Genomic DNA, 27237 nt, shown 5'->3' with positions numbered 1-27237 from the left:
CGCGCCGCGCCGCGCACGCATACGGACGCATACACACACGCGCGCGTAGCGACGAGTAAAGAGACCAAAGCGGGGGCGCGTACGCCTCGTACAAGCCGCGGAACTGCAGCATCGACTTTTCCTACCGCACACGCGGCCTCCGGGGCGAGACGGCTTAACGCGGACGATGCGACGAAGACGAGTACTCACCTGAATCGCCATACACATTGAATATGGAAGCTACGGTAGGGCGTTCGTTAGCGAAAACGCGACTCCGTAGGCGACAGGAAACACGCCAAACACTCGGCACTCGCGTACGTCTGCACGCTGGAGAAGCCCGTGAACAACTGAACTGACTGTTCGAGAAGGACGGAACGGACGGACAGACGGACTGAGAGACGCGTTTAGGAAATGGCGGAAATGGTGGAGACGGCGCTTCGATCGGCGCGTCGCTCGCGACTGGACGATCCGAGCGAGAACTATGGAAGCGCGCGAAACTCGAATGATGTTATTGCGCGCCATACGGGGCAGCGGATTCCATTATTGCTTTATATTGTATATTGAAAAAGAGAGAGAGAGAGAAAGCATTTATTGCTGTTCTAAGGCAAGCCTTCTAAGAACTACAGACAAGATAAATAATAACGTTTAAGAGTGAAAAACGTAAAATAAGGAAATTAACAAGCAATTAACGGAGAAATTTAAAGAAAATGTTACACGAGGATAAATTAAATAAAATGAAATAAAATATAATGTAATATAATATAATATAATATAATATAACGTAATATAATATAATATAATGTAATATGTAATATAATATAATATAATATAATATAGTGAGAGAAAGGATCAGAATAAAAATCGTTATTTATTAGACGCTCTGGGACTATATCCTCTAAAGTGTACATGCATTTTTATATGAAAGCGTGAACATATCTAATAAAATTGAGCGAGTATAAACATGAATATACAGTAAACAAAAATAAAAGTAAATATGATAAAAAATAAAGAGAAAAAATGTATATATAAAAAATATGTATGAGAGAAAGAGACAGAGAATAATATAAGATATAGCACAGTATAATGCAAATTATATTTTGGAAATGTTAATTATGACACGTCGCTATCATTCAAAATACCAAAATCTATTTCTGTAAAATCCGTTCGGGTCTATCCAGACAAGCTTGCATAGCTGCATAAAAACTTTATGATAGAAACGCAATTGGATTCTTGAGTTATCAGTTAAATACTAATGCAAATTAGATAATTTCCTTTATGCGACTATGCAAGTTTATCTAGATAGACTTACTAAAAATAATAAAATATTATAATCATATGCACGCGTATTATTTCTCAAGGCCGACATATGTAAAAAAAAAATAATTGGACTTAAAATTAACAGTTTTCAAAACATTTATTCATTGTAAATACATTGTTTGTTTGCCTTCCAAAAAAATTAGGCTCATATGGGTCTCGTAAAAGGCGATTTCGTGAATCTGTCGTGATTATTATCTATATTTCCTCGAGTCGAAACAGAAGGTTTGACTATAAGAGTCACAATTTTCTTCGAAATCAACTACCGGTTTTTATATTCATATTTTGTGAGCCAGATAATTTATTCGTTTATATAGTTTAAATTTCTTAAAAATGTATAAGGTATCAATCTTTACAAAGAAATGAAAAATTTATTAAGAATTGAAAGCCTTACTAATAAATACAACGCCGATCATTTTAATATAAATCTTGATTATTTTGACGATTATAGTACAAAAATTAACTACAATTTAATAATTGATTATTTTTTGTCCGCAATGTCATCAAAGTTCTTGCGATTACAATTCAAATTTTTTATTAAAATCCCCCCTCTCCCCCCCTTTCTTTTAGCAATACTCCTACTTAATGTGTCATAAAATTATAATCGGTTTTTTTGGATGAACAATGTCTCTTTGTAAGAGAATTAATTATTTAATCATTCTATTTTTAAGGCATACCTTGACTCGAGATAATTTGCGATTCATATGTTCTAAAGTAGAAAAAATTATATAAATTTAAATTTTTAATGTTTCTCCGCATCATCAGTTATTATCTATTTATTATACTATATTTTGCGCCGTATGTCTTTATCGCTTTATTGTTTAACGAAAGCCACATTATTTCACTTAATAATCATCATCAATGATGTGAGCCATTCAAGAGAAACATAAATGATAACATTTCTTCTCGCGAGCTTTCCTTTACTTCGTTTTTCACTATTTCTGGGTCGTGCGATCGATCGCATATTGCTTTCACAAATCAGAATCAATTATCATTATTTAGTTATTTGTATCACTCGTTAATACTCGTATATAACATTATATATTTCGCTTACATTTTATGGTCCCTACAAAAAATACATTATGTCTATAAGCAGCTTATATTACTATAATAATCATGTATATGTACATAACAATTTTTCATTTAAATATATGCATTATGATTTCTAATATATGAATACTCGATCGTTCCGTTTCGTTCTTCCTTGTTTTTTCTTTATAGATTCTCGCTCAATCATTAGTTTGCTACACACACACACACACGCGCGCGCGCACAGATATACACCCTTTTTAAAAGTTTCTTTTACACTTATTGTAGCTCTGGAATGTTACATGCAATAATCTTATTGAGCGTGATAAAAATTGGATCGAACCGAGCAAAGCGTTTTGGTTAAAATTAAAAATGTAGTACTATTAGAGTAAAAATTATCATACCAATTGTATTATCAGTGGAATAGTGATGATAATAACAATATTCGTAGTCGGATCTTATATTTAAGACCATCTTAAGTGTAGTCTTAAAATATCATGAACCAATTAGAGAGTCACATATATTATCTGAAGATATTATTTAAGACGGTCTTAAAATAAGAACGGACTATGAATATAACTCGTAGTATCGATAATAATAACAGTTAATAATAGTGATAATTACAGCAACGCAATACGACGGTTGTAAAACTAACGCTAATCGTGAGGCTAAAATCGACAAAAGAATAATAGAGAAATCAAGAAAATGCTGCTAAAAATCCAATCGTAGGCGACATTGCTAATGTCGCGACATTATTTAAAAAGGAAACACAATGTGTGTAGGGGAAAAATTCTTACAAAAGTATTTAAGTATCGTTGAAAGTCTATAAATGTGAGCTACGTATAAATTATTAGATTACATGCGTATCGATAAATCGCCTTTGAAATGAATTACGCGCTACTCGTCTCCCTTTCCCCATTTCATCAGTACGCGTAAAAATGAGAAATATCGCTTTATCATGGCAACCTTGCGAACAATATTACGTTATAATGCAATACGCGATCGTTTCTCTTTCAAAGAGATTTGCGCAATACGAATCATTAATTATTTACAGTACAATCGCTTGGAATCAGATCCGGCATTAATCCGCAGCTCTGCCTATCGGTATGTAAATTGAATTAAATTTGATTTAACATGTGTATTTTCCCTCTATTCACAGCACTTGTTATTATTCCCTACGGTCTTCTTCAAAGGTTACCGTTCGGAAGAAGTTTATATCACAAAGTAGGTATACACACATATATATTATATACATATATAATACTAAATAATTATATATATAATTATTTAGTTAATATGTCAATGTGTTACGGAGAGATCATACCGTTCTCTCAAAACTAGTGCGAACGGTCGACTTTGATGAAGAATATACATTAATCTCGAAATATTCCTCTAAAATATAGCGTATTGTATCATATTACAATTTGAAAAATTGACAGTGGCGAGCCGAATGGGGAAAAAATATGATAAAACTATGTGAAACTAAGACTATTCTTCTAGAGGCATAATCTATTTAGTACCCTTATCATTGAAGCGCATAGCTATAAATAGATAAGTATCCCAATTGATCAGCGAACGTATGCGCTAAAAGCAATTGCATATAAATTGTTTTTAATACAGTTTATTTATGGCTCAGTACTCTTCCAAATGTTTCATTAAAGCTGAATATAAATGTAATAAAACAAAGTTTACATTTTTTCTATGCTATAATCTCATTCAACAATAATATATATTTCTTTGAAATTTTTTTATTTCGAGTTATAAATTAAAATTGCATCTACCCTCTCATTCCTGAGTAATTCTATATTTTTTTTACACTGAAATTGATTCATCAGGAGGCTTTCAGGTACAAAGCAAATAGATTCTTTATATAAAGTGAGCGCTATTTATATAAAGCCCAAACTTTGAAATAAAACAATATTAAAGTTAATCATCTGATTGATTTACCGAGCCACTGCATGCAAAAAAATTATCGTTTCGTTGCTTGGAAGCATTGTTTGTATCACTGTAAGATATATATATATATATATGTAGTGACTTATAAGTTTCCTGAAGTATTACTTTCTAAGAATCTTCTATTGAAAGATTAAGAAATAGATTGACTAAATTGAAAACGAAGAATAAAAAGAAACGGGAGATAAGAGATCATTTGCAACTTATCAATGCGCAATTTTACGGTTCCATCTACTTACAGAAAAATAAAAAGTACACAAATCAACGCGTTGTTTAACGATAGAGATTACTTACGATTTGTTATATTAATCTTCGTCATTTATAGATATCTTACTACACTAAATTGACTATTTGTTTCGAAAAACCTATCTCTTTTAGTTATAAAATAAATCGTAACTTTTTTGTTCTGTATTAATGATATTATATAGATCGTTAAAATTCTGATACTTAGTTTATAGTTTTAAATATACATTTGTCTAGTCTTGTATTTCTTAAGGCAGGAATTTTCATATTTACAATTTCGTCGTTATATTGGCCTTTTCTTGCAATAGCGCAAGGCTTACTTTATCATGATTCCATACGGACGATAGAACTTTATCCGCACATTCGCGGATATTTATTCTTGCATTATCTATTCTCATTAACGATATATACGTAGTAACAGTATAAATCTAAATGTGCCATGAGTAATACGATCCCGGGTTGTACATCTGAAATGAACTACATTTATGCATTACGTATCTACTTATTGACATACATGATTGCTGTAAAAATTTACGTTCTAGTGATATTTCCTAAAAATAATCAACTTAGTAGATAATTAAATTTGTGACAAGTTATCTTGAATAATAAATAACAAAATTATGTATGTACACATATGACCACAATGTATCATACACGAAAAAATCAAGAATAATAGAATCAATAATTTTTACATGTTTAGTATGTATTAATATCATAAAAAATTATCATTTTCTCTCTATAGACATCATAATACATTTTCTTTTAAAACATAAAAGAGATGTATGTACATGTGTGGATATGTGAATCTCTCTGTGTATATATATGTATATATTTGGATATAATTCAGCGAGTAGATATAATTTGTCACAAATTTATATATGACCAATTTGATATATTTATTTCTACAGTTTCTAATATAAAATAAACATTAAACATTGCGGTTACGATTTTCTGTCATACCACTTGAAAGTTTGATCTCGACGTCTGGTTCTTGTAAAGCAAGTGGCGCTTGCCTTGTATCGGAAACTTCAAGTTCCATATTTTTTGAGCGATTTGTCGTCTCCAATGAATCTTGCGTTTGATTCGAAGACCCTGTTTCCTCGAGATTCGTTGACTTGGTAGGTTCTGTAGGCGACGAAATAGAGGATGGAGTTGCAACTTCGGAATTTAGTAGAGTCGCATCACCATCTCCTACATTCTGATGTGGTTTCTCTTCGAATACTACGGCGTACACATAAATAGCGAGAATTATCATTGCTTTCGAAATATAATATAAATATAATTATTCCAACTACTCACATTTATCTAGACTGATAATTGACCCTACAAACTCATTGACAGTGAAAGATGGTGGTTGATCTTCCATTTGTCTTCTCCTTCTTACAAGCCACCAATCAATCAAAAATAATGCCAAAGCTAAAATTTTTATTCCAGCACATAGGCCGACATATCTAAAATAGTTACGCAACAAAATTATTTACATAAAGAAGAAAAGGAGTATTTTTTACACACATTATATATATTAAGAATGTAACCTGTATCTAAATTGTTCAATGTCGTATAGTAAACATCGACCTCCCTTTTCTCCGCAGGTGCTCTTCCAGAGCAAACACGTGGAATCAATCAAATTACCAAATAGTATTGGTGCTGGTATATAGCCAAATAGTCGAAAAATTACAAACTGCATACCCAAAGCAAAAGATCTTTCTTCTTCAGAAACGGACCTATTTAACAGTTAATTTAATGTGTATACAATTCATATATACATATATATGTACGGCGTAAAAATGCTTACTTACCGTAATACTATCATGAGCAAAGGCATTTGAGTCACAGCGACAATAAATGTCATAAAGAACAAAAGAATTAGAAATGGAAATATAGTTTTACATGGTGAAGTACAAGGACCTGCGGTTGCTACTGGCACGACGGTCACTTCTGCAAATTCTGGTGCAGCCGGTGGTAGCACAGTTAAATTGCCATGTATACCTAGAACGTAAAAAATTTCAGTACACTTTTTCTTGAGAGGTAGTATATCGAGTACATTATCGCATTAATATAACAAAACTTACATGCGCAATTTGTAAAATTTGATTTGGAACTGAAGGCAGTGCAACCTGCATGACACGGACTAAAATAAGTCAAACCATTATTTCCGCAAACCGGCTCGACATCCGTCATTCGACATTCACAACCAAAGTTGCATGCGGCAGTGAGATTTACTTGAAAGGGTTCATGACCCTTCGTAGTACTGTTAAAGTATGGAATAGTGGTCCCAGCCATTTTTACGTTCTCGCAGCCGAGAAAGAATAACAGACCGTAACACACCAGACAAATTATATTTGAGACGAGAACAAATTGCACTGCACCCTTCGGCCTTAGTTCTAAACGTTTGAGCATACATCCGCCAAAAAAAATTCCGATGCAAGCGCCTGGTATAGCGACGGAACCAGTAAAGATGCTGGCTTGGCTTTTTCCTAAGCTGAATTGGGTTTCAAGATATTTTGGCAGAAATACCACAAAACCAGACACAATCACCAGCTCCATACATGCTCCCAAACATGTTACAACATAGACTGGATTGCAAACAAGTCTCCACATACTTCGAGGAATATCTATTGTAAGAAAAAGTAACATTAAAAGTCTGTAATTTTATGCTGCCACATTATCTATCACATCACTATAGATTTAACAATAAGAAGCTATTTTAAATATTGAGATAACAGAAAAATTTACCTTTAACATCCTTGCCATAACCGCTATCATCGATAGTCTCTTTCTTAGGTTCTTTCGAATGCTCCTTTTCTTTCTGTGTAATTGATTTATTCTTTTCTATAATTCGTATTTTTTCCTTTTCACGCTGTAGAGTTTTAGGAAAACTGAAGAACGGTATCGCTACTAGAATGAGGAGCAATCCACAAAGTAAAAATCCACCCCACCACATACCGACCCACCTATGATCTCCAGGATCTGTTTCAATTTAATAAAGGAATTTGTAAATTTATACAAATTCGACAAAAATTGTAAAAAAAATAACAATACAATAAAAATATTAAAGATTTTTTCTTACCGATACTTATAATCGTCGCAGAGAACGAATCCATGTGAAAGGATAAAAGATATGCTCCAAGAAGAAAACCTAAAACTGGTCCAAAGGCCGCCATACTATACATACAACCTGAAAAAATAAAATACAAATTTTGAATGATTATTTGTCTATATGTGTTTTATGCAGGATTGGTAAAGACTGATGTATTTTTTTTAAGAATAAAATATACTGTGTTTCTTCTTAAATATGTTTTCAATGCTTCAAATATACTTTAAACAGTACTATAAAAACATATTTAAAACGTATTAAAAACATCACAATTAAGCATATTTTAAACTGTTTAAAACACGTTTAAAACATGTATTTTACCAATCCTGGTTTTATGACATTTAACATAATAAATAAAATACTTGCCAATATATAAAGATGCACTTTCTGGTCTCACGTGATCGTCTATGTAAGTAGTACCAAGAGTAAATAAAGGAGAACCACCGCATCCTAGTAGTAACTGAGCAAGTACAAATAACATGACAGGTCCGGCTGTCGATGGAGATCCCTGTATACAATTGTCACCCCTTAAATTGTTGTGCGGTGCTAAGGGAGGTGAAGATAACCCTGATGAAAGTCGACCTGTAGATAAATGTCCAAGCAAATATTCAAACTTTCCTCTTGTTTAATGCTTCTTTCATGTACTAAAATTTATTACCAATTGGAACTAAATTTTGCAAAAATAGCTGATACGATAGATACTTACCCAAACCCATATCTTGTTCGCGTAAGGATACTCCGCGACAGATATTATCTGAACTGGAATGATTCGCAGTCGTCGTCAAGTTGGGTTCTGCTGTGAAATGTGGCACCATAAAGATCATCGATCCCAGTCCCATTATCACTGCACCTAAATCATGAAATATATGATTCAATAAAATAAACACTTACAGTTAGTAATCGACTGTGTTCAGCATAAAAACCATACATGAAGCATAAACGACAGATTAGTCTTTAAATAAAACAAAGATTACCTATCGCTATCCACACGGGTATGTGTCTGCGACTGCCGAGATAACTGACAAAAATGACAGTGATAACATTGCCAATCTCGTAAGAGCTTGCAATGAGGCCCGAAAGACTGGACGGGATCTCAAACCTTTTCTCTATGGTTGTTATCACAGAATTGATGTAACCTGAGCTAAGTGCTTGTTGCAACGTAACAAGGAACGACAGGAGAAATACAAACACCTGAAATAATTACGTACATTTTTGAGTATAGTTTCTACGTGAATGGGTTTAATTTAATTTTATATTATTATACGTTTCAATATCTGTTTGGACTAAATTCAATAAAAACTCAGTGCGCTAACTCTTTTAAATCATCATAGCATTTTAAGAAGCATATAAATAATATTGTCAAATTCTTGTGCTTATTGTCGAGTTAATTTCAACGCTTATTTCGGTCGATAGATATTATGTTCAAAACACGCTTATTCTCGGTACGCGGTCAGAATTCGAGACAGTGTCTACCTATCAGCTAAACGCATTTTCGCGTCACATATATGTATACATTCTCAATCTTTCTTTCTTTTCTCGCGAAGCGAAGGTTACCTCTCGGTACCAGTGCATATCTATCGCTTAACGACCAAATTCTGTTGGTCTCGAATAAAGCTCAGAAGCACATCTCATTTATATCGCTCTCAGTCTCTATTCTTTTCAACACCTTCTGACTCCTCGTGATTGTTCATTTATAATTCCGACATCACCAGCGGACCTGGTTTTCCGGTACCATTTTCCTTTCGCAATATACTCACAACAATATTTCTTAAGATTTTAGAATTTAAAGAATTACAATTTTCACGTATGTGGGTGATATCGAGCAGTGGCTGATATCGGACAAGGATTGTTTAAAATTTTAGATGCATGTGGCAGCATTTGCAAACCACTGGCAAGTCCATCTGCACATGAAAGCCGCGATCTCTCCATGTAGAGAATAAAGACAGCATTTTTTAGATATTGTGTATTTCCTTATTTAGCTGTTGTTTATGCATGGAGTTAATTTCATCAGCCAATCATTAAATGTAAGTCAATTTTGTTTTTAGTTTACCAATATAAATAACATGTTATTCTTTAAATTGTGGATTTCAAAATTGTAAAGCGAACAAAAAATCTTTCTTATTTTAAAGCTGCTTATTTTATATGTTGTTTTTTCGTTTTGTTAATTTGTTTTATTTAGTTCATTCGGATGATATTGGATAATGAAGTAGTGGGCGGTACTAGAAACCTGATAGCCTAAGTAGTCATCGAGACTGAATTCTATGTTTTGTTCTAAGTAAATACGGGAAAGATACAAGGCAAATGCGAAGAAAAGAACATAAAATTAACTAGAGTGGATACAAAGAGAATGACGCCATTTAGCCGAAAGTTGCCATTTTGTATCCTATATCTGGGGTACCTATATGACGCAATTCCTCGTTTTAACTTCTTCTTTCTTTAACGTTGTCTTCTTTCTAACTAACAGTAAGGACACTTAATGGAGTCAATCAGCATTAATCAGCATTGGCGTCACTTTCTTTTTTTTGTACCCACATTAAAATTAACTATTAAAAAAATAAGAAATAAGGAAATAATAATAACAAAGACAAATAAGCAATATTCTGTTTCGATAAATACGTGAGGAGATAGATTAAAAGCTATTAAAGCAGAGTAGGAGATAGCATTAAAATCCATAGCAATAGTGAAACTTATCAAAAAACATGTTTATCTAATGTTCTTTTCGAGAGAATATCACTCAGAGAATATCACTCGTTTCTCTTAATGTCATTTCCTTATTTCTTACTTTCTTAACAATTAATATAATGCTCTCTTCATTGCCTTATATTTTCCCCAAATTTATCTAGAACAAAACATATTATCTAGAACAATACAGCCAAATCTCATATTTCCGATACTGCCCGCCACTTCATTGTCCAATACTACTCGAATAATAAGGATTTTAAACACAATTTAAAGAATGACAAATGATGTTTATATTGATGGAACTAAAAACAAAAATCGATTTACATTTAATAATGTCACTGGTTGGTGAAGAACTCCGTACTGACATAAACAACAGCTACATAACAAAATACACAAAAACTCAACATTGCCTTTATTCTCAATATGGAGAGGTTCCGGCTTTCACGTGGACTTGCCAGTGCTTACAAATGATATGTACACATTTAAAATTTTAAACAATCCTTGTCCGATCCCAGCTGCTATCCGATACCATTTGACCTTTCCCCAATGTAAGTATCCCTTCGAGATTTCATTAATAATATAATTATTCTTAAGCGCGTGATGTACATACATATTAAATATGTACATACTTTATTATAGATGTACATACAGGGAGTCCCAAACGATAAATATTTTAAAGATAAATTCTTTGTAATATTTTAAGATAAAAAATTTAATAGGAAAATGTCGAAGCTATGATAGTTATCAAACGGAAAGAGTTTAAAAATTACGAAAGACAGAGTTAGAGTTTCGCGTGCTCAGGGATGACAGGATGATCAGTGTGGAGGTGTTTCCTTGAACTTCATTCGACAATTACAAAATTCATCATTTTCATACTGTTCCTGTTACCATCCTTGAGCGCGCGAAATTCTTACTCTGTCATTCGTAATTCTTAAACTTTTCCCATTTGAAAACTACCCTAACTTCGGTATTTTCGTGTTAGACTTTTCATTTTAAATTATTACAAAGAATTCGTCTTTAAAATATTTATCGCCAGTTTTGGGATATCCTGTATATATCTACATATATATCGCTCAATATATGTATATATGTAATATAGCATTCATATCCGAGTGGAGGCAGATGTACAAGATTTTATAACATACCTTTATTCCGGCAAATCTTTGAATGAAGGCCGGCCTACAACTCAGAATCCCACAGTCCTTGGAATCCGGATTAAACGGCGGAGTTTGTGCCCTCTCCTTCTCCGCCCTGAATACTCAAGGAGATCAAACAATGAACGCAACTGAACGTCTCAAAGTAAGAACAAAATAATAAATAGTTTCGAGAGATAAAGATTAAGTTCGAAAAGAAAAACCGTATCACGCGCAATGAATGAAAGAGGAAGAATACATATAATGCGATTCATGCAAACGATGTTATATCGCATTGACCGCACTGAAAAAAAAGAGTAAATTTCTTTATATTTAATATACGTATAATATATATTGCCAATTTCTTTGAAATACAAATATACTGCGTGTAAAGTGAAAACGGACAATAATAATTATAATAAATATACATATCTATACATATAACAGTGAACAACAACATTAATTTTACCTGTCCACCATAGAAGCACTGGGATTCCTGCTGTGACATTTCATGATAAAATCTCTGAAAAATAATAGGAACAAGAAAAACAAAGCATGAATATAAACAAAGCATTGTGCTGTATAGTGTAAAGTATACAAATATAGATGCTAACTAATAGAGTAAACTATTTGCGCCAAAATAATTAAAACATCATTTCTCCTAAATTATACAGAGTGACGAAAGTACTCTCTCGGTGTTTGTAATATTTTTCAGGCGTTAAAAGTATAAATATGCCAAGGATACGTCATCATTCAATGGCTATACACAACGCGTGTAAATTTTTCTTTCGTCATACTTGTTAAACAAACTTTCAGACACTTTCCCCGATGAAATTCACTGCAAAGCGAATAATGGAGTAACGAAAGGAATACTGAGATAAATTAGGAAAAAAAGGTGAGGCGAAGTTTAAATCTATTTGACGCAAAATGTGTCATGGTCATCACGTGCTCTCACTTTCTACTTCTACTAGTTATCTTTCGCGTTCTCATAGTCGCAATTTTGTCACATTTGCGGCCATGCCACTTCAGCGAGACTTTATTGAGGCAAATGCAAAAATACATTTCGCACGAGCGAATATTGGCATCAAAGCGCAGTGTCAAAAATAATCGACTCGAAATGATAGACTCGTGAGGCAGAACGATATACCTTTTCCTTCACGAGTAAAGAAACTATTTGTGACTAATTACAATGAAAACGACATGACATTGAGTGAATTATTTATCAAAAGAAAGAAAAAAAAATGGAAGACTCGTTCTATCTGTAAACAAAAGAATAATCATAAAAAGAGTGAAGGATGAACGAAGGTTCCAATGGCCGTCTGTAGACGGAGTCGCATCAGCATTTCTTTTTAAAAGTCTGACAGAGCCACATTCCACTTACCTATGATCCACAAGGCCGGAACTCGGATTTCTACTATGACACCTTATGACGGTGTCATGGGTCAGTCTACCGGAGGTCGCCTGCAGTGGATCCGCATTATCGTCGGTGCCAGTGCCGGCGCTTTCCGCGTAAAGGCCCGTCATCGCGTACATACTTTCGTTACGCCGGTGTCCGGGGTGATAATTGCTGCCGGATTCGGACCTCTTGTGACCGAAACCGCCGCTGCTCTCGTTCCTCTTGTGGCCACTCTCGGATCGTTTGTGGCCGAAGGCACTAGATATACTCTCGGCACGTTTGTGACCGCTCTCAGGTCGCTTGTAACCGACAAAACCACCCCCTGATTCGGTACGTCTGTGCGCAAACATGCTCGAGCTGGAGCCATTTCTCTTGTGCCCACTGGTGGACGCCATCTCTCTGTCATTTATCTCTTCCTCTTCTTTCGCTCCTCTTACGTTGCTTCGAATATTACGAGTTTACTGGTGACATTGTTAGCTGTAATAGAAATCAATAATTTATCATATATTCTACTGTTAACGCATATTCTCGAAAACTTTTAGAGTGAATTGTCACTCTGAAGATATCTTACTCTTAAAGATTAAATATCGAGTCACTCTTTTTCAAGACTGCTTCAATTGTCACTCTTTAGAATGAGATTCCAGTCAATCAAAAAGCATTTAGAGAGCATCATATGTGCTTTTTCGTGTAGTCACATGGTATGCAGGTCGTACGTGAGATAACGATTGCGCGCTGTCTCGATTGCTTCAAGAGAGACTACTCTTTTTTTCTATTCACAATCAGACTGTCGATACGTTCCTGGAGAAAGGCTGGCAACGAGATATGCGGTGAAAATGATTCTAGCGAGCTTTATAAAGACGTATGATCGAATATCTTGTGTGAGATTTCAGTAGTTCAATGAACCCACTTCCGCAAAGATCAGGGTCGTTCAGCAACGGTGCGCGAACGGTGATAATAGAAAAACTCGATTATCTTTATAGCTAATGAGAGAATAACTGTATTGATTGTGATTACACACGATACATTTATTATGCATCGAACTATTAGACCAACGAAAAGCAATTGAACGAATCATTCAGGCTGTTATTCGGTTTCCGCATGTAGGTATAAACGAGCGATAAAGATGGAATGTAGTGATGCATTTTGATACGAGAATCTTGAACATTGTCTCGGAATTTCTCGTATTAAAAATATCATTTCCGAGATATATCATTTGTTTTTCTCGTCTCGGTTTCGGCTCGAAAAAATCGAAGAAATATCGGAATAAGAAATAAACATTACCACCGTCATTTGTCTGACGTACACAATTTGCAAATCGCGAATTTATTTCCATTTTCGCCTTTTACAAACGAAAATGAAACGAGATAGTCGATATTCTTGAATGTCTCGCGATAAAATTCGAGAATATCGGCCCATCGAGACGAGAAAATCGTATCAAACATTTATTTTTATCGAAACCAAATCTCGGTATCAGTATTTTCTCGTCTCGTCTCGTTCGAATGCATCACTAATGGAATGTCCAAACCGAATGCAGCTTGAACAGAAATCGGCATAAGTTTCTACGTTCCAGATATCATCCGGACTTTGTACTGTTGAATAATCTGTGTCGGTACAGAATGAGTCTTGATGAGAAAGGAAGAAACAGGATCACAATCTTTCACTTTTCTATTAAATAATCCAGCATTCTTTCCGTACTCTTTAAAGCCTTATGATTATGTAAACTTAACGCGTTGCTGAGAAATTTAAGACAATTTAATCTTTGTCAATGTAATTTCCATTTATGTCACAATATTTTTTTGAGGATACTTTCACATTCAAATACAAGAGTTGGGTTGAAATTTATTCTTACAAACGACAACAGAATAATATATAATAAAGATTATAAACACAAAATAATATTAGCCAAAGAAAAAAATTACAGAAAATGTATAAAGTCTCAACATTTTACAAATTACAAAGTCAATCTACATATAGTAAAAAAAAATTCGGTTGCGCATATCGAGTATGATGTATGCCTACGAAATGTTGAGACTTTATACATTTTCTGTAATTTTTTCTTTGGCTAATATTATTTTGTGTTTATAATCTTTATTATATATTATTCTGTTGTCGTTTGTAAGAATAAATTTCAACCCAACTCTTGTATTTGAATGTGAAAGTATCCTCAAAAAAATATTGTGACATAAATGGAAATTACATTGTTCGATCGTGCATCAAGTAATGTTCAATGATTAAACGTAAGTTAGTATCGATTGTTCGACGATGTACCTAATCACATTCCTACCGCTCGTCGCTTAAGTAAACTTAAGCGTGCGAACACCCGCTACTCTCTCATGTTTTTTTTAGATTATCGATCGCGCACGTCCTTGATTTCTTTCTGTTAAAAAATTGAAAGGGGTATGGCTGGATAGTATAGATCGACAACGAGTTCAAAGTCAGGGATACCGACGCCGCGATGATACGATGATCGCGCGATCTGTCTACATCGTTATCGTAGGTCGTGAAATCGAGTTATGTCTGACCTGTTACAAGCGTAACAATTGATCAACAAAAGGAAACGGGACTTTCAACGCGTGTCATATATATAACTTTTCGCCGATCGTCCATCTGTCCAACTGAGTTGTAATTCAGAAATACAGAACATCAAGAAATTCTGGTTAATTGAACCCAGATAGAAAATTAAACGAGAAAAAGATAGACGTGTCTAGGACCGATATTTATAGAAGATTAGTTCTTGATGTTATATGAGATCGACTTAAATAATATCTTCAAATGCTGATATGGTTCTGTGCTTGGCTTATGACATTTTACGATTATACTAAGATGGTCTTAAGTATAAAAATCAACAATGAATATCAATCTTTTACACATTTAAGTTTTTATCAAAAACATGAATATCTTATTCTCATTATTTTTCTTCTTAAAAAAATTAAAGAATTAAAAATCTGTTTCTGTAAGAATTACTTTCTAACATTCTTAGAGTGAACTCTGAAGAGTGAAATCTTAAAGATTGAAAACTGAGTCACTCTTTTTCAAAACTGACTCAATTTTCACTCCTTAGAGATTTTACTACAAAGAATTTAGAGAGTATAAATGAACAAACCACAAATACGCATTATACGCAACATATTTTCGCAGTTCTATCTCCTCTTCTTTCTTTATCAATTTTCCTCGAGCCAATCTTTTCTTTCAGTGCAGTAAAGTTACCAAAAAAGTAACTTATAACTGTAACTTCGTTATTACAAGTACACGAATGACTTCCATTCTCTGTAAATATAGATAATATCAAATTAAGCGATTCTATTGTAATCTCTATTGTAAACACAGTGATCAGCTAGAAAAATTATCCATTAGATGTTAGATGTTAGAGAATGGAGGGATAGCATAATTTTTATATTACGATAAATTAAATATTTCAATATAATAAAAGTTGTAGCGTCAATACTTTAACAAAACATAATTTTTCTGATCACTGTGCCTACAATTGAGTTTAGTTAGAACCGTTTAATATATTATATCTATTATGTCTGTCTGTTAGTTTACGAGATAAAAAAGGATGGCCACTTATCCTGTATATGTCATATATGTGTATGTGCGTATATTGATATATGTATGTACACACATACTATTGAAGAAAAATACATTTGTGATCGACTTACAATAGAATTTATGTATTTGTCATTTTCGTAAGAAAATAATCATCATATCATGATATAGGTAATGAGATAACATTATTCAAATAATATACAAAAATTATCTAAAGAAAAATTCATTCAGATAATTGTGTAATCAAATAATAATTGTGTAATCAAATAATTATTATTCGGAAAAAATTTGGTTCATCTCTGCATTGACGATATCCATGCAATGATATGATCCGACATATGCCAGACATAAATAGCATGTGTCAATGTGTCATTCGTCACGTGCTAAATCAAGGCGGTTCGCCTCGAAAAAAATTCCGATAGCGCCATTATTGATCGCAAATGATCATGTGGAATTACTTTAATACTCACGAGTAGTATATTTCATGAGTCATCAATCTTTATATCTTTCCTTGCGTTCACTTCTTCGAGGACATTTGAGATTCTAGGAATTCGATTGAATTCGAATCTTAACATGATAGTAATCATCATCTGCAATTACCTGACGTATCACTATGGTTAGTGAATGAGTCATTACGGTCGCAAACTCCGCAAACTCGCAAGCCAAATTACGGAGCACCAGAATCCCTAGATATCAAAGAGCAATGAACTCAAGCACGTACCGTTAGACTCAACTTTCGATCATTTATTCATTCCAAATCGTTTGTTTCGTCATTTGCTCTTTGAATCTATTAGAATACGAACGTCACGACATCGTGAGTCATCGATAATTTTTTAGTTTGATGTTCTAATAATTTAGTAGATTTAGTAGATTTTTGTACCGTGAACGTGATTAAACCACGGGAAATTGAACTGAAATTTTATTAAAAATTTCATAAAAATGTATCTATTAAATTCTGGAGATTAGATCTCCCTCATAATCGTTCAATATCGAGATTACGAATTCAAGGTTCATGAGGGAAAATTTTCGTTCGCGATGAATCTCTGTTAAACTAATCGAGAAAATAGTTAATAATTGATTACAATAAATCCTTAGATTAGCGGCCATCCCATGTGGCGTAGGCTCATTTCCGTTCGGATGTACAAGTGCGGAAATGAATGTTGCGGTGCGCTTCGCTTCATTCGCGAATCGATCGAACAGCAAGCCACCAGATATAACCAAGTCGACCTCAACGGTGGTGATACGGCCTAAACCGTCGAGGAATTCATCCATCCTCGCGCGTAGATCGAACGGTCCCTCGCGTGATAGAAGGTCTTGGAGTTTCTCGCGCGAGCTCGGCCACTAGGTCACCCTTTCACCCTTGCGCTTACCCGAGCTATCCGCAGACTGCGTGATACTGCAACGTGATATTTCAACTTCTCATTGTTTCTTTTCATCCATTTTTACGTGAAACAAAACAAATAGATTACTTCAATGAGCTTTCTACAATAAGTCATTATCGAAACTTTAAGCCGTGAGAAATTGACCAATCGTAGTCAATTATTCTTCTCACATTCAATATGACTGATCAATTTCTTATGGCTTAAGCTTAAATAATGATTTATTGTAGAAAGTCTATTCAGGATATTCGTCAAATACTTGGAAATGTAGTGAAATATTGTATCGTGTACCAATGCTGCAATGGTTCGAACAACTATCGTGAATTTACGTTGATTATAGAAGAATTATAGAAGATACATATCTCGAATTGTCGAATTCTGCTCCAATATGCAATAGTGTTTTGTAGATCGCGGCACGTGAAGTTTCGATTTACCGTTGCACAATGCCATACACCGCTTATAAGAATCGCACCGCCCACCTTCGTGACAGTAGATTATTTGTCGAATGCAAAAGCGAATCTAGGCAGTTCAGACATAACTGAATCTAAGCGTAGCGCGCCCTACATTTCAGGACTAATGAATTTCTTCGTTATACTCTTTATGTTCCTATCCATATTTTATGCTTAAAGTTTAATAATTGTATCTATGACTTAAACCTATGGATAACAGAGCTCAGATACTTAAAAAAAGTATATAACAGGTAAAAGGTACATAAATCACATGGATTATTCGGATTATTTTGGACTTTCACGATGTACGTAAAGAAAACGTCGACAAACATCTACGAAATTTTACATAATCACTGATACAAATGAAAGCTATCATACTGTTGTGCTCTGTTGAAGTTTAGAAGCTCTCCGCTCTCCTCTCTCTCTCTCTCTCTCTCTCTCTCTCTCTCTCTCTCTCTCTCGCTCTCTGCAGAGAGACACCAGATATAATATAAATATGTACTGCAATGCAGAAAAATATAATGCGACACTATGAGTTATATAAGTCAATGCTGTAACGATGACTAATGCGTGTTCTTGCATGCTTTGTATAACACGGATTTCATTTCAGTTTAAATAAAAATTTTTACTATATCAATTCTTATCCTAATCAGTAAAAAATTTCATTACGAACAATTTTAAATTCGATAAAAACAAAATTTAATTATTCCAAACTTTCCTTGTTGTCATTAATTTTCCTACATTCCCCATAGTAATAGTTCAAAACTTTTCAACATCGTTTTGGCAACATCCCCTCCTTTCGTTCATTTTCTTTAGACGTTTCTTTAGACATTTTCTTTAGGCCTGCAACATTCTAATCAAAATGTTTACTGTTTTATTGATTCTTTATATAATCTAATTAATTTAGATTGCTAAACACTCCATGTTTTTCCTGAAGTAACGTAATGGAATTTCAATATCCTTGGTGTTAATCTGTATAACGCTGTTATGATACTTATACGCTATTAGATACCAACGGAGCAATGATAATTCAATTCCTTGAGTTAAACAACATTTTGTTATTTTTAACTTCTATCTTCTAAAACTTTTAGATTGAATACTTACTCTGTAGAGTAAAATCTCACTCAAAGACTGAAAATTGAGCCACTCTTCTTCAAGACTATCTCAATTTTCACTCTTTATATAGAGATATGAGATTTCACTCTAAAGAATTTCAAGAGTATGTCAAAATGTAAATCAATCCATTTCTGCGGTTAGCTTCAAAGTAAGCATCGTCATTAACGTACGTATTTAAAAAATCATTTTTTTAATCAAAACTAAATTTGAGTCACATTTAACATTCTTTTTAGTTAAATTGTTTAACTCCATGGTTTAATCAAATTAACGATACATTGGATAGAAGCAGAAGCGATACGAAATAATTAAAGATAAGTCAAATTGGATATAATTTGACATTATGAATTTAATTAACAGTGTGTACTTCTGATCATAATGATTGATTGTATCAGACAAAGTTACGCGCTCAGATAAGCACAACTATATAAATACATTTATATAATTTGTTCCATTTATGAAAATTAATCTTGAGATAAGAACAGAATTGCGCGACAACCAATAAGAATAAAAGTTATCAATTTTTGAATTGTTATTAATTTTTCTAATGTCAGAGTCTTTACAACTATATACAATATATATTTTTTATTTATATATATCTGCAAAGACTCTGACACTAAAAAAATTTATAATGAAATTGATGACTTTTACTTTTATTAGTAACCGCGTAATTCTGTTTCTACCTCAAAATTAATTTATATATACTGGATGATCTCCGAAATTCACAAATTCAGAGTACAGGACATGATATTTATGCCAAAACAAACAACTTTTTCTTTAGCAAAATTTTGTCCGATAAATAATTTTTGCGCTTATTTGTTAACTTCAACCTGCTCTCCTACAAAACTACTTGTTAGACGCAATTTTGCAAAAGAAAGAAGTTGTTTCTTTTAGCATAAAATATCATGTACTCCGAATTCGTGAATTTCGGCTCAACCTGTGTGTATATATATATATATGTGTGTGTGTGTGTGTGTATATTTATGTATATATATTTTATATATATATATATACACTTTGCAGTCAAATAAAGGCAAATAAAGCCCACGCACTACGCGTGGGTTCTCGTGTAACACATTTATAGAAGCTGTCACGCTGAGAAGAGAGCATGAATCTATAATGTTTCACATTTGTCTTATATTTTTTCGCGTCACAAAGTGTATATGATTATAGAATATAAGAAAAAATTGTAGTTGAAAGCGTTCGACAATCGATCGACCTTAGCTTTGTTTCCCATTAGACAAGGAAGGTCGTTTATCTTAGTGCTAATTTACACTTTTGTATAAGCGCGTATATCGTCAGGACTTCATCTTACAATTAGCAATACCGAAATTAGATATACTAAGAAAAATATCTAGTTAAAAATGGACGAACCGGAACATTCTGATTATATTAATTAGAATTTCGATTATTTCAACTAGAATTCTAATATATTTAACCAGAGAGAAAATTCTGATTCGTCCATTTTCAGCCGGAATTCTAATTAATCCAATCAAGATATTTTTCTCAACGTCAATTCAATCATTGGCATAAATATTAAGACACACACACACACACACACACCGAGTTTGACCGATGAGAAAATCTATTATCTGGCCATAAAATCCGATGGAATATTTTTCATCCTCCCCAATTCATGTGAATTTTATTTAATGCAATCGAGAGATGTAATAGCTTTTAACGATAGATACGTAAAAATGTGTGATATTGTCTATTATTCGTTTCATATCAACTTTACTATCAAGTGTTATCGTTTTTTTTTCTATTGTAAAATTTATCACGTAATATAATTCGAAATCTTTTATTGCTTAAAATTTATTTAAACTAAACGATTTTTATTACAATATCGTTTCGACAATAATACTTCGTTTCAAAACAATACTTTTCTTTGTACAGCTGACGAGAGGAACATGTGATATAACAAATACGCCAAATTTTTCAATAGTTGCTTTAAGAAACGCAACACGGTTCACGATCGTCTGCGAGAAATGCATTACGTAAGTGTCACGATAACGAAACGACTACATGAAATCAAGAAACGCATGGCGATACGTGACTTTCAATTTTAATTCGAGAGACTTTCGAAGACACATTTCAAAACCAAACGGAATCGATAGAATTACCAATCAAGAGAAAACAACAGAATATTTTCGTTTCCTTGAAACTAATAACTCATATAACACCAATTCTCACTCTAATTGTAAAAAAACATAGTAGTACACAAACACAGTAGTACATATTACAAAAAAGAAAAAATATATTCCTAGGTACTTAATTCATAAATAAAAATTTGAATCCTAAAACTAGTTGAGGTAGTAGTAGAGGTGTCTTTATCTGTATAAATAAATATACGTGAGAGAATTATATTTGTAGCAAAGAGATCATTTGATTCCTACGTGCACGTCTATCTAATTGGTGGCTGCGTGGGCCAATTATCTATGTTAATTGACATAACAATTAATGCTAGGACGATCCGAGGACGAGCGAGAGTTACGTTCTGCATACAAAATCAGCATGATATATAACGCGATTAATATATACTATTTGTTCGCAGAAATATTATTTTTAGCATGTTTTTGTGCTAAACTTTTTTTACGATTATATTGAATTTTCGTTGGTTAAGCATTGTTATTGTCTCATATTCCACAAAGAGATGAAATTTTGAATTTAACACGTGAGCACGAAATAATTTGTCGAAATTCATTTCACAAAATTGTGATGTGCAATGTCATTAACAAAGATCATAAAAAAAGGAGAGATTCAAAACAACGTATAACATGTTATAAATTCATGTAAAATATTCTTCCCTCTGATATAATTTTATTTTTTTTAATTTACAGAACAACATAAATCTTAAACGTGTACATAGAAGAGTAATTAAACTCTTTCCTTTGTCATAGAAATAACTATGAATACATTAGAAATAAAAATTAAATTTGATTTGATATTTCGACGATATTTCTCTTTTAATTTAGAAAATTCAACTAACACAGATTCTTGTACTCTTTCTGCATTAAAATAATTACGTTTCCATACGCACAGATGAACAAATTGCTGAAATATAATGTGTTAAACGTACATCTACGTCTAAAAAAATATTTAAAAAATACAAAATTATTTAAACTTATTTTTAAAAAATTCAACTAACACAGATATAATTCTCGTATTCTTTATGAATTAAGACAATTACTTCCCATACGCGAAGATGAACGAGTTGTTGAATGTTGTTATATGTTATAAGTTTATGTAATATATACTTGACTCGCACGATATTATTTTCTTTTAATTAGAAAACAGCATAAATTCTTAAACGTATATAGAAGAGTAATTAAATATTTTCTTGGTTAACAGCGATAACTGTATAAGTATATTTTAAAGATAAAATTCAAACTCAGTTTGATTTTTCGACTATATCTTATTTTTTATTTAAAAAGCTCAACTAATATAGATAATTCTCGTATTCTTTCTGCATTAAGATAATTACTACATTTACATACGCGAAGATAAACGAGTTGTTGAATTATAATATGTTATAAATTTACGTAAGAAATTCTTTACTCGCGTGATATTATTTTCTTTTAATTAGAAAACAGTATAAACTCCTAAATGTACATAAAAAAAAATAAGAAAAATAATTAAACTCTTCTTATGTCATAACGATAATTATGAGTATATTAAAAATAAAGTTAATTTGATTTTTCGGCGATACCTCTTTTTTTAATTTAGAAAATTCAACTGACACGGATCATTTTTGTATTCTTTCTGTATTAAAATAATTACTATGCTTCCATACGCGAAAATGAACGAGTTGTTTCGATACAATGTAAAAGAAGCCACCGGGAGCGGAGCGCTTTATCTATAAAAAAAAAAACGATGTAATTCTGTATCCTGAGATCAAACTGAAGATTTCAAGAGGAAAAATCCAGGCACATATCGCAGGCTTCGCAAACGTTCAAGATAAGCTCGCGGAACAGCGGTGTTCCATGGAGCGCAACTCGAAAAACATACAATTAAAAGGAAGACGATGATTCACGCGATGTACAGATTCGATGGTGTAAACGTTTCCAACATGAATCGCGCCGCATCTCGTTACTCCGATCTCGAGGTTCTCGATGCGGCGCGTCGCATCGCGTCGCGTCGCTCCGCGTCGTGTTGCAAGATAGGTCTCGTAGTAGACTCGAAAAACGGGATCTCACGTCATACGACCTGAATCTCACGGACAAATCCGACCAAACGAAAGGTTAGAAAGAGATCTCTTGGAAGTAAACAAGTATATTTACGTGGGGAGATACGAGACTCACGGTAAGGACGCGTCGAGACAAGTGGCAGGACACTCCTTTGTATCCAGGGCCGAGCCAAGCGAGAAATCCTCGTGATTTCGAGACACCGCGTTGTTCTCCAGACTACATTGGGCGACGCACACGCATCGGTCGCATCATTCACCTACAGGAACAGTCGCGATCGACGGACCTTCCGTACAACTTGCCGCAGGTTCGCGCGAGCCCTGGCGCTCGGCTCCGACAAGTCGGTATAAATTCGTAGAAATCACATTGATAGCCGTTCGAACGTCAGCTCACTTTGAGAATCGTAGACCAGCTGTGTTTTTGCCTGACCATCGAGGAACTCGAGCTCTCGAGCATGCGCTCTCTCGCGCTCTCTCCGCGATGCCGCCACTGCCGTCTGGTGCTGCCCCTCTCATCCAGTTTATCCTACTGTCATTTCGTACCGTCAACTTGCCGCTTGGTGTCGCCACTGTCAGCCGCAGTCAGCTGTGATTGGTCAGTTCAAGTTAGTTGTGGTGCAATCGGTGCGATCTTTTGCCTTTAGTTATTTTCTTTCTCTCGCGCGGAAAAGAAAAACAACTCAGTCGGGGGGCTCAATGATTCTTTAATATCATTCGTTCTTACCTTTAATTCTTTGTTGAATCTAAATGTAGAGAGGAATCGTAATAAAAGATCACTGTGCGCTCATTGAACTGTTTTAATTATTGAACGCAGTTAGAGGCGGTGTGAAGATTCGCTGCTCCAACACGCTGTTCGACTGAATACGCGATTGTTGGAGAGAGAGAGAAGGAGGGGAAGAGAGGGAGAGAGTAAATGTTTATTAATGTTTTAGGGCCTCCTCTAAGAACAAATTAAAGCAAAAATAATAAAAAGAACAAAGAAAATAATTTATGATATTAAAGAAAATTAATTATGAGAGAGAAAGAGTGTTTATTATTATTTTAAAGCTATGTCCTCTAAGAACAAATAAATTAAAACAATGATAATATAAGGAACAAAGGAAATAATTTACAATATTAAAGAAAATTAATTGAGAGAGAGAGAGAGAGAGATGAGAGAGAGAGAGAGAGAGAGAGAGAGAGAGACTTTCAGCATCTTGTTACGTTATGTAATTTACTAACATAAGAAAACATTTACTAACATAAGAAAAAGACGAAAAAGATTTTTTTCATTCTGAATGAATCAAGTGTAACTTAATTACAGCTAGATGACTATTAGATTATAAGAAACATTAAAGCTTTAAAAAAATATAAAATTGCGTGGAATAATTTCACATTTAATCTTCAATCAATTTTATTTTTTTCGATTCAACATGCATTTCATTGATAAGTAAAATAAAATTAAAAAAAAAATCGGGCCCCTCCGGGATTTGAACCCGGGACCTCCTGCACCCAAAGCAGGAATCATACCCCTAGACCAAGAGGCCTGATGGCTGTTCAGCGTCAAGAAAGGTAGATCACGGACAGACTACAGTGTCTTATGCCATGCTTAGCGCCGAGACACTATCGTGTCTCCAGATTGTAAAAACTAACATAATATAATAAATAAAGAAAATATTCAAGTATCGATAAACACAAAAAAGATTTCATTCTGGACGAATTTAATACAGTAGACTATATGCACGCAATGACACATTGTTATTAATGCGAGTTTGAGTCTAGATATGTCATTATTTGTTGGTAATCGTATACTAATATATATCCAGCAATATTTCTTAAACTTATTTTTCGAATATAAAAATGACAATGTCAATTACTTTTGAATTAATTAGATAGAGCTGGGACTAGAATTTGTTGAACAAGACACTTGTCTCATAAAAAATTTAAAAGGACGCAAAAATAAAAATAGAAATTTATATATACATATACATATATATTTTTTTAAATTTATTCACTAATTATGGGTATACCTAATCGTCCACCATTAAGCACTCTCTGAGTATTAATCCTTAGTACACTTGATTGGGTCATTCGATGTTCTGTATATTCCTTTTCTTTGAAAAACTAGGAGCAATTAGTTATAACATTTATATATACAATTTTTTTTAAATATACACACACAACCTTATAATTACTTTCTAAAAATGTTACGTAGAATGTAAAGATATATATGTAAGAATCACTTTTTGTTAAACTTACGAAAATTAACTCGTGACATGAATGACTTCATCACGTGTACTAAAGGGACTGGAAAATTGTGTTTACTACTTGTAAATAAAAATGAAATTATAATAAAATATACATGTATGATAAATTTGTCCTTTATCTTGCACTAAACTGCATTAGAATTCTCTCTCTCTCTCTCTCTCTCACTCACTCACTCACTCACTCACTCACTCACTCACTCACTTTCGCCAAATAACAAACATATACCTACAATCATTTTAAGTTTTATAAAAATGTACAGTTAAACTATAGAAAACAGACCTATTACGTGTAATATTAATAAGAAAATTGAACGTTTCTCAGTAATGTGGATTGACTTCAAATACACGATTCAAATGCAAATTTAAATTGGTAATAAAATCCGTAATTTAATGGTCGTTTCCTTTTTCCGACGATATTTAACGATCAATGAGGGATAATTTATTGCTATATCGAAAATGAAAAGGAGGAATAAAAAATACAAAAGCAAATGTTATTTACGGACGAGGTATATTATATGCATATAATATATAGAATAAGCATTTATTAGATTTAAAGTCTGTGGAAAAAGCATGAATGTGCGCGCTGAAATACTCATGTTTATCTTCTCAGGATGATTAGCGAGATATTATTTTCCGACGATGTAAAAGAATTTTTTTGCGATAATTAATCGTTGTTTCTTATTATAGAGCATTTCCTCATTAATCCTCTTCTCTCCTTATCTCTCGATTATATCATTAGAAACGGCATAAATCTTTCGGCATCCCGTTTCTTTCAAAATAGCTTAGGTCATATTTGCCTCGCGCTTTCCATTCACCCGCAACAAGTGTTCCCTAATCGATATTATATATGCCCTGTAAAACCCTACCAACAACGCAACGTTTCACGAGTCCTTCGTTTTTTCTCATTGATGATCGTATCGGCTTTCACACGCTATATCTTTTTTCTTAGAAAATCCATCGTTAGGTAGAATATATATATATATATATATATATACATATATGTATACATAAATAACAATAGGATAAAACAAAACCACTCGTGACTGCAATGTGTCGTCGACCATGTTTGCCGCGTCACCGGCCGTTCGTTTCTTCTCTTTCTCCCCTTATTTTTGCCTTTGCCGATAAAATGAAAATTTCATCGTTAACGCGAAGGGTGTAACGCTGTGACTTCGTTCATCAGCATCGTTCTTTATCTGTCGATTCGATAAGAGAATTTATTTTTTCGTAGGATATTCCTTCTTTATCACTGTCGATGACGATATTCGCACACTTTCTCTCTCTCTCTCTTTCTCTATTTCCTATCCCTATCTCCCTTTCATTAATTCTCTCGCACCTCTCTTTCTCTCGCTTTATCATTCTACGTCTTCGTTGGCCCACTACCCGGCGGCGCGTTGCAATCGATTTCAAAATCCGACGACGCACGCCCTGCGCGTCGTCGCCGCCGCCTGTTGTACCTCCTCCTCATCATCCTGTCTGCCCTCGCGCCCTCGCT

The 27237-nt window shown here is 33.6% G+C and overlaps 2 protein-coding genes and 1 non-coding gene across 3 annotated transcripts in view; all 3 read right to left on the bottom strand.

The window, feature by feature from the left end:
- LOC108759007 (protein tyrosine phosphatase type IVA 1) overlaps window positions 1–328 on the bottom strand; it is a 26465-nt gene extending 26137 nt beyond the window's left edge. Inside the window, exon 1 of the mRNA XM_018504262.1 lies at window positions 190–328. The gene's annotated coding sequence lies outside the window, so the exon portion shown is untranslated. The remainder of the gene's footprint in view (window positions 1–189) is intronic.
- Window positions 329–5315: 4987 nt separating this feature from the next.
- On the bottom strand, window positions 5316–24017 carry LOC108759004 (Organic anion transporting polypeptide 30B). The gene is made up of 14 exons (XM_018504259.1): window positions 23615–24017; window positions 12812–13303; window positions 11900–11953; window positions 11443–11548; window positions 8590–8806; window positions 8322–8465; window positions 7982–8197; window positions 7589–7696; window positions 7255–7488; window positions 6591–7133; window positions 6318–6507; window positions 6054–6242; window positions 5818–5969; window positions 5316–5739 (listed from the first exon to the last, which is right to left on the bottom strand). Exons 2-14 carry the CDS (start codon window positions 13219–13221, stop codon window positions 5447–5449), a joined length of 2856 nt encoding a protein of 951 aa, XP_018359761.1. The 5' UTR covers window positions 13222–13303; window positions 23615–24017; the 3' UTR covers window positions 5316–5446.
- Window positions 24018–24950: 933 nt separating this feature from the next.
- Window positions 24951–25022, bottom strand: TRNAP-UGG (transfer RNA proline (anticodon UGG)). The gene has a single exon. It is a non-coding gene; the product is annotated as a tRNA-Pro (tRNA).
- Window positions 25023–27237: the final 2215 nt, after the last annotated feature.

Source organism: Trachymyrmex cornetzi, unplaced genomic scaffold, assembly GCF_001594075.2.
Source record: "Trachymyrmex cornetzi isolate Tcor2-1 unplaced genomic scaffold, Tcor1.1 scaffold165, whole genome shotgun sequence".
Taxonomy (NCBI): domain Eukaryota; kingdom Metazoa; phylum Arthropoda; class Insecta; order Hymenoptera; family Formicidae; genus Trachymyrmex; species Trachymyrmex cornetzi.
The sequence above is the reverse complement of the archived record's forward strand: the minus strand, read 5'-3'. Positions and strand labels throughout refer to the sequence as shown.

Excerpts from the sequence above, each read along its gene's own strand:
- LOC108759004 (XM_018504259.1), bottom strand. The coding sequence starts at position 13,221 with ATGGCGTCCACCAGTGGGCACAAGAGAAATGGCTCCAGCTCGAGCATG. Across the intron at positions 11,549-11,899 it reads AGTGCTTCTATGGTGGACAG|GGCGGAGAAGGAGAGGGCAC; the intron begins GTAAAATTAATG and ends TTGAGTATTCAG. Across the intron at positions 7,489-7,588 it reads TGCGACGATTATAAGTATCG|ATCCTGGAGATCATAGGTGG; the intron begins GTAAGAAAAAAT and ends AAATTGAAACAG.